General features: G+C 41.1%; 2 protein-coding genes across 3 annotated transcripts in view; one reads left to right on the forward strand and one right to left on the reverse strand.

Annotated features, from left to right (window-relative positions):
- The window catches only part of LOC118478553, a 27,736-nt gene that overhangs the window by 4,927 nt on the left and 15,817 nt on the right, over positions 1-6,992 (reverse strand). The window contains exons 1-2 of one of the 2 annotated variants that reach the window (XR_004859120.1): positions 6,425-6,536; positions 1,033-1,217 (exon numbers count right to left, since the gene is read on the reverse strand). Coding sequence is in view for 1 of the 2 variants with exons in the window: in XM_035972363.1 (XP_035828256.1) it covers positions 1,033-1,217 (185 nt within the window). In the remaining variant the exon portion in view is untranslated. Of the gene's footprint in view, positions 1-1,032; positions 1,218-6,424; positions 6,537-6,992 lie in introns of those variants that run through there. The other variant, XM_035972363.1, reaches the window with a different exon arrangement.
- LOC106013112 (ribonuclease H2 subunit C) lies at positions 6,590-6,781 on the forward strand (the record flags this gene model as incomplete). The annotated part of the gene is given in 1 exon segment (XM_013087956.2): positions 6,590-6,781. A coding segment is annotated over 1 exon segment (145 nt), but the record flags the coding sequence as incomplete, so codon positions are not given.

A 6,992-nucleotide genomic window follows, 5' to 3' on the forward strand; every position in this document is an offset into this window, starting at 1 on the left:
TGGAATCAGGGGTAGGCCTATTATGACCATATTTTCATAAAACTGAATAAAAATCATGACAATTCCGCCAAAATTCGTAATGATGGGTAGCCCTGGGTGATGACAGACTACACGCTTCCCTCACCAGCAGGTGGTCAACTTGGGTAAACAAAAGTGGGTGGAATTTACCTAACATGTTTGGACATTGGAGGGACAAACAAAAGTGACAGGTACAGGATTATGAAGGCTTGTCCACAGTGTGAGGGGCCACAACATAATTTATGATAAAGTATCAAGCGATGAGAGATTTGGGCGGCCGCAGACAGGTAATTTTGTTAGTTCCTTGGTAAAATAAGGCCGCCGCGGCGGACAGATGCCTGTTCTACACAGTGAAATTATATATATATTGAACAAATGGAAGGTGGGAAGAGAAAAGTGGCTGTTTGTACAGGTGGCTGTATTATACAGTGCCTGTCATGGCAGGTTCGACTGTACTTGATTTTAGAAAAACTCAAAACAAGATGAAACCCAAACCGGTTCCCAGTTTTATCGCTATTCAACTGTTATTTATGACAAAGGTCAAGTTACTCCTAATTAGCCATCTCAATTCAGCCAAACTTATAGGGTGATGATAAATCTCTACAAAATACACAGCACTATAACTATAACACTATCGGCTTAACCCCTTTTGTTGTTAAAAAAGAACAACACCAGGTCTATAATTTGATAAAACAATCTATCAAATGCAACTGAAACACAACAAAACTTTCCAGGCACGGTAGCTTACTGCCCTGTAAGATAGGAAACCTCTCTTTGTTTTGGTTGTTTTTTAATAAGAGTTTTACGGCACTTACACCACATATATAGGCCTTGGTGCTGAAGATTAGAGATGTTACAAAAGAGTAGCAAACACAAAAAAAGGAGGAGAGATCAGGATGCGATAGATGTTTGAAAGGAAAAGCAAACCATACCAGAACATCCCTGAATGAGTTGGCCTATTATAGATCTGTCATATCATGTTAAAGCACATCATAAAATATTTCCTATGCTTACCTTCTGACTTAGAATCCCAAGTTGGATCATTATCTTTAGCTTGAAATGTTGCAAATTTCCAACCTAAAACTCCGATTAGGTTCCAGCCAAGAAAAAGGAGAATGTAAGGCCTGTACCTTTGGAGGGTTGTCTGCTTCGATGGATCATTGAACCTGTATTTCTTCATCCTCTCTCTGCATTGAGCTCTGATGGAAAGAAATATATGAAAAGAGACAGTCAGTTTTCAAGATAATAGAGATACATCTGAAATGATACGACATTAATCTAACAAATCCTTTAGCTAGTTACCATCTTTATTCTTTCAAGTTTCAACAGACACCAGATCATACAAAAATAAATTGACCACAAAATAAACAAAAGAGGAGGGATGCATACAAACTGAAAGTATATTCCAGTTCTGGTCCTGATGTTCATTATAATTCTTCAATCTTAAAAAGACAATTTGCTGTTGAAGGGGGTAATTAAGTAGTATCCACTTAAGATCCCACTGCTTATAATCCGAGTTCACTTAAGATCCCACTGTTTTCAGGAAACATAATTTTTACTTTACAAAAGTCACCCCTAAGATCCCACTCGAAAGGTCTACATCTCGATAAGATCCCGCATATTAGATCATAATTTACAGAACAAAAACTCGGGCCGGCACAGCAGATCAACCAAGAGTAAAAATCTGTGATTATTGAACCACCTGTTCCATCACAGATCAGCCACTCTCGTGAATGTGATCATGTCACCGTTGTAAATCTCGATGAAATAGTACAATGTGTGTCCTCACCGACGTGCTTGTTTTCCCCAGTCATTGCACTCGCATAGGAGCTCTCCACCTACATTTACATTTACACGCTGGGTGGGTAGAGCCTACGCTTCAAGTTCACTTCAGGCAGGATTGACCCTGAGGCTACGCGCCCGGTTACCGTGTACGTAGACCCTGAGGCTAAGCACCCGGTTACCGTGTACGTAGACACTCTGAAGAATTTTAAAAGTATTTCAAGAAAAGAAACTTACTTATTGCGTAATTTTGATGAATAGCACAGGATACAGTAGTGTCTACTTAACATTTAACAACAGCAACCCAGATAAGATCGAGCAGCTTCCGTCTAACCAGCAATCTAAGCTTCCATAACAACGTTTTCATCTATACACATACTCTACCATTTGATATTATATAGTAGGCCTACTCCCCACCAAAGGTCCAGGTGCTCGGGAGCAAGGACAACGCGGAATCTTAGGTGAACGGGATCTTAGCCGACGCACCAATGGTTTCACATGTTCAGGCCCCCAATCCAATTGACAAAAATAAAATGGTCTCCCCATATGCAAAAATCAACTGAAGTGACCCCTGGGTAGGTTCAGGACTTTTGTGCTGAGCAAAGAGTAGTCAATCTTGATGACCAATCACAGTGGCATGAGGCATGCCATTTTCACTTATATTATCCCATCGTGAGATCTGTGCTCTTACAGTTGCTCCTCCCTTTTACTGCCCAAAATGTATAGCTTTCCATTCCTGAGGAAGTTCCCCCACCTGTGTTTTGACCACACTAATTAGAATTCAGTCTGTCTCGCAAATTTGAGAGTAGAGACAATTGCTGCAATGGTCAGAGAAGAATTTATAGTTGGATATCTACATACACGGTAACCGGGCACGTAGTCTCAGTATCTACGTACACGGTAACCGGAAGGTCCAAGAGATAGTTCACTCAGCCAAAAAGAGTGTTACTTTTATTGTTTTTCACACAAGTAGGGTAACTCTGTTCGCAAAGTTCGCGCTTTTTCGAAGAGGGCGCACTAGGGTCAACCGCTCTAGAATATACTAATAATCCAGCATGATACCCACTAAATTTCATAGCAGAGCATCCAGTAAGCCTTTACTTTCGCTTTTGTTACCACCCAGAAACTTTCCAGTAATTGTCTGATAACGTAACAATTATTGTGACATGCAGGTTCGGCATTACAAACGTGGTGTCGCCATGAAAATAAATAAATATTTGTCACTGTGTCGTCACTTATGGGGGCAACCTAAAGAAAAGATCGCCATTGTGACCGGTCAATGAACCAGCACGCGTTCTGAGCGCTTCGAAGTACAGAACTCAGGAATGGGGGGAGATTATTGATTTTTTTTCAAGACGCACTCCTGGATAGGGGGAGGGATGGACGCAACACCAGAGGACAAAAAAACCAAACTGAAACTGGAAGCAAATATGTTTAATTTTAGAATTTTGATTACTACTACAACTCTCTGCTAAGTTAAGTGTGCGTTGGTGCAGGCCTTGTGTGAAAACGGCCTAAGTGTTCGCGTTTCATTGGATTGGTGACTGTAAATTAGATCTCTATATTTTAGCTTTCTGTACATGTACAAGAATCGCAGATTTTCAGTATCACTGCATCTTGCCCTCCCACAGTTTTTACACCTCTCACACTGAATAGGTCTACTTGTGCTATTCCTCTGTACTTTGAGTTTGAGCATTAATGTTTGTCTTTCACGTTTATTATATAGGCCTATATATATGATAAGAATCATGACAGTCGATATTCTGGTTCTTGGCTCAAAACAAGATTCATTTTTATATAGTTTATATATATACAGACGAATATGATGAAGGGAAAATATTAATAAGTCGCACAAGACCCCAGGCGCCACCACTTTCTGTACGTGATCAAGATTGTAAATATTTTTTACGTGACTCTTACTTGAAATTATCTCCCAAACCCTCAAATTGGTGTGAAATAACCTTGCTTTGATAAATTGATGGTTTTCATGTCTGCATTCTAGGGTTCAACAGTATAATAACAATGTGCGTTTCGCGAAAATGGGCTTCTCTGGCGATCATCCGGAAAGTTCCTCCTTTTTTAGAATTATGAGTTGAGACCCATGTGATTTACATAAGAAAAAATTGGTTTTCAAAATACTGTGGCAATCTTTGTTTTTGATGGCTCATGATTATTATAGCTAAAATCTTGAACTTTTTGCTACCTTGTTTTGTACTATGTCACTCTTTGGTGCAGAAAAGCAAGCATTAGACTAATTAATACTATAGCCTTTGGGTGTTGACCATAGCTATACCCCCTAAAGATGTACTTTTCCATGTTTGATTTTGACTGTCTTCTCTCTTCCATTAGTTTTAATATGTCCTGGGTCATTCATTTTTTATTTGCTCTTTTAGCTTTCATATTGTCTTATCCAATGAGTATGTTGTGTGATTTGTGTGTGTTTAGAGACAGAGAGAAAATCGTTGTGAAGCTATGGAGATTTTTGTTTATAATGTAACAGTAACTACATGTACAAAGTCATAGTCAAGTCTACTTCTGACAAACTCAACCTCATATCGTTTAATCCAGTGTGTATGTTGTGTGATTTGTGTGTGTAAAACATGCTATGTATTAAATATATAGAGAGAGGCTATTCACACGTGTATATATGCATGATGAGTGTGTGTGTGTCTCTCTCTCTCCCTCCCCCCTCTCTTTCTCTCTCTGAGGGTTTATGTATTTTTGTGTGTAATTGTAAGTGTGGTGTGTGTAAAGATAGTATTAGTGGGTGGTTGGTGGGTGCTCTGGTGTGGTCTGCTCCTTCTCTCCTATTCAACATCTATCATCCTTATCTTTCTCTTCCTTCTTTTTGTGTTTGTTACTCTCTTGTAACACTAACACCTCTAATCTTCAGCACTTATATGACCTTATCGTGTTGCATTTTTGCTAACTCTTACGAAAACAAAAGATAGTTTTAGGTATGAACAGGGCGCTTTGGCGGCAAGCGTAAGTGCATGTATGGTACCGAAGCTCGATCTAATTTCGCTTTCGTTACCACCCAGAAATTTGCCGGTAGCAGTCTGATTAAATAAAACACAACATTTGTAACTTACAGGTTGTGCATTACAAACGCTGTGTCGCCATGAAAATAAATCAATGTCCTGTACTTTCACTTGCGGAAAAAAAAGAAAGTTATACAAGCGTCTTGTCGGGCTCAACATCGTGACCGCTCAGTGAACTGGTACCTTCGCATCACATTGTGAGTACCAGTGATCTTTGGGGTCACCAAAGTTCATTCAAAGTGTGCACTGCGCGAAGTATAGGGCTCCGGAATGGGGAGATTATTGATTTTTTTAAAAGGTACAGTCGGGGAGAGAGGTGGGGTTGAAGGCAACACCGGATGACAAAAACTGAACTTGGAAGCAAATTTTAGTAGGCCCTATTTAGAATTTTGATTATTACAAATAAACTAGAGCTTCCTGCTAAGGAAAAGCGTGCATTGGTGCAAGCCCTGTATGGAATTGGGATCCATCATACTCATACCTAGTAAGCCGTGTTTCTTAACCAAAAGGTCCGCGTTTCATTGGATGGGTGATAATATGTTTGTTTCATTCTTGTCCTTTGTTTTAAGAGAGGTATGACCTCATCAAGTACACATACTTTTTATTCTCTCTCTCTTTCTCTCTCTCTCTCTCCCTCTCTCTGTTTTTTGAGTCTCGTTCTCTCTCTCTCTCTCGTGATAGTATTACATGTTTTGTAAACATCTATTTTAGCTTTCTGTTCCAGATTAGCAGATTTTCAGTGTCACTGCATTTTGCTCTCCCTTAGGAAAGATGACAGGGGGTAGATCGGGATCTTCTTTGGGATTACATTCCGCTCACAACACAAAAATGCTGAGTGAAAAAGGAAAAACGTCAAGGTCAGGAAGGGAGTGAAGCAGTTACCGTGCACCGCACCTCGCTTGAGCGCCCCCCCCCCTCCCAACGAAACAAAACACCCAATGCCCGGTTACCGTGTTCGTAGATAACGAGAGGCGCCCGGTTGCCGGTTACCGTGTACGTAGATATTGAGGCTATGCGCCCGGTTACCGTGTATGTGACATTGAGACTACATGCCCGGTTACCGCGTACGTAGATATTGAGGCTACGCGCCCGGTTACCGTGTGTGTGACATTGAGACTACAGGGTGAAAAAGGAAAAAGGTCAAGGTTATGAAGGGAGCAAAGTAGTTACCGTGCACCTAGCTCAAGCCCCCCCTCTCCCCCATGAAACTAAATACCCGGTTACCATGTTCGTAGATAATGAGAGGCGCCCGGTTGCCGGTTACCGTGTACGTAGACACTGAGCTGACTGAGGCTAGCGTACGTGCCCTGTTACCGTGTACGTAGACAAAGAGGCTACATGCCCGGTTACCGTGTACGTAGACCCTGAGGCTACGAGCCCGGTTACCGTGTACGTAGACACTCCGAAAATTCTTTGCCTGATGCTCCTTTTGTACTTGTACTGCTGCAGAAATTCTTGAGAACTGAGAAAGTCTTTTATACTCCACTCTGACTCAGCTATTCACCAGATCTACCCTTTACTGTATATCAGCATGATCAGTGTACTGTAGACTCAAAAATAGATGGCATTTTTTTTCTTCTTACCACAAAACCCAAGCTGTTCTTAAAGTCTTGAAGTTGAAGAAGATCAAGAACAGAGCATAACAATAACAGCTGAACGACCTCATTCAACTTCCAGTTCCAGCAGAGTCAAGAGTAACTTCCCATTTCTCAGTTTCTCAGCTCTCCTTTTTCTGCATTTTGGGCGTTAAATCTCCAAAGTTTAAAGTTAGAGAAGATATCGAGCGCGGGGGAAAATGGCGACCATCATTGATACAAATTCGTTGGGGTCTGCGAAAGAAGCGACCTGTCATTTTATGCCTTGCACAATTGACCACGATGGCGAAGCGAAAGTTTCTGGATTTTTTTCACAAACGTTTTCATCTGACTCATCGAATGGTAGGTCTAGGTCTTTGCATAATTTGATGAACCACTGTTAACCCCTTGGCCGTGAAGCAAGGGCGTGAGAATAGAAATACGACCACTAGCCTAGATCTAGATCTACCTCTCTCTCACCCCGGGTGAGACTTGCCAGCCTATCCTATTCTCACCCGGTGTGAAACAAGACCTGTTTTTCCTCATTTTGGAATACTGTCTATCGGTGTGGATGATC

The sequence above is a fragment of the Aplysia californica genome, unplaced genomic scaffold (genome assembly GCF_000002075.1).
Source record: "Aplysia californica isolate F4 #8 unplaced genomic scaffold, AplCal3.0 scaffold00664, whole genome shotgun sequence".
NCBI lineage: Eukaryota > Metazoa > Mollusca > Gastropoda > Aplysiida > Aplysiidae > Aplysia > Aplysia californica.